This window comes from Austrofundulus limnaeus, unplaced genomic scaffold (assembly GCF_001266775.1).
Source record: "Austrofundulus limnaeus strain Quisiro unplaced genomic scaffold, Austrofundulus_limnaeus-1.0 Scaffold210, whole genome shotgun sequence".
NCBI classification, from domain to species: Eukaryota; Metazoa; Chordata; class Actinopteri; order Cyprinodontiformes; family Rivulidae; genus Austrofundulus; species Austrofundulus limnaeus.
Window position 1 is genome coordinate 311,171 of NW_013952612.1, and position 1,198 is coordinate 312,368.

Consider the following 1,198-nt stretch of genomic DNA (forward strand, 5'->3'; position numbering starts at 1 on the left):
CAATAATAATGAAGTATTAAATTACATTGTTGAAGCCATTTACCATTTACCTTAGATCAGTGCTTGTGTGCAATATTTTAGTCCAATCATTAACGATAATATTAATAGTTATTGACCATGTTTGTAACTCTGATTCTCCTGTTATTACACAATCTGATGAATGTTTCTCTCCAGTTTGACAGAACATGTCATCAGTTAACATCTGAGTTCTCTGATCCCTGACATGAACATCACAACCTCTGTGACCCGGGACCCCCTGAGCGTAGCCATAGCCAAGAATGTGATTACTGTGGTCCTCTCCCTCGCCGTCATCTGTGTCAACGGCACTCTGGTGCACACGTTCAGAAAGCATCAGGTAGGATCTCTGTGACTTCTACAAACCTGCTCTGGTTGTTTGTGTGCAACACTTTGAGCAACGCTGTGGTTGTGTGAGGGGGATGGAAATCTTTCAATTTGTTCCGATTGTTGCCGGTTGAGATCTTTAAGGTTTTTATGTCTCATTGTATTTTGTTACAAAAGCTTTTCTCTCGTTTTTACCTTCAGGAAGTAATTGTCCCAAACTACTGAATCAAATATAAAATGTCTGTCCTGAACTCTGTCAAATGGTGCAGTTTAAATGAGTTTATTCAAGTAGTTTCACAAATATATTTGTAGATTGTTCTGGTATACAGGAATACACCCAAAATGAATGAAGTGGGTTTTTAATTTAAGAAGGAAAAAAATCACTAATTCTGTATCTTTATATTTTTTTTCTGTTTTTGGCGCATGAATGTCATGATCTGTGTTTTATTTTTAATTTATTTTTCGTCTGTTATGTTTTATAGCTGGGTTCGTTTTATGCGTCTTTCTTTTTTGTTTATCAGTTCTTTGTTAGTTTTGCTATCTTGTTAGAGTTTTTGTTTTTGTTTATAATAACTAAGTTCTTGGCACCTGACCCTGACAAATAAATATTTATATTTAGACTATGAGAAAGAGAAAAACTGGAGTTCAGCTTCATCTGTGTAGGTAGAAGTTAGGGTTAGGCATGTATCTGTTTAGGTAAGGGGTTAGGGTTAGGCATGTATCTGTTTAGGTAAGGGGTTAGGGTTAGACATGTATCTGTGGTTAGTTTTAGGTAAGGGGTTAGGGTTAAACATGTATCTGTGGTTAGTTTTAGGTAAGGGGTTAGGGTTGGACATGTATCTGTGGTTAGTTTTAG

At 36.3% G+C, this 1,198-nt stretch overlaps 1 protein-coding gene across 1 annotated transcript in view; it reads left to right on the top strand.

The window, feature by feature from the left end:
• The window catches only part of LOC106525079 (olfactory receptor 11H4), a 7,962-nt gene that overhangs the window by 1,633 nt on the left and 5,131 nt on the right, over positions 1–1,198 (top strand). Inside the window, exon 2 of the mRNA XM_014019190.1 lies at positions 175–355. Within this exon, the coding sequence (XP_013874644.1) occupies positions 224–355 (132 nt within the window). The 5' untranslated portion in view covers positions 175–223. The remainder of the gene's footprint in view (positions 1–174; positions 356–1,198) is intronic.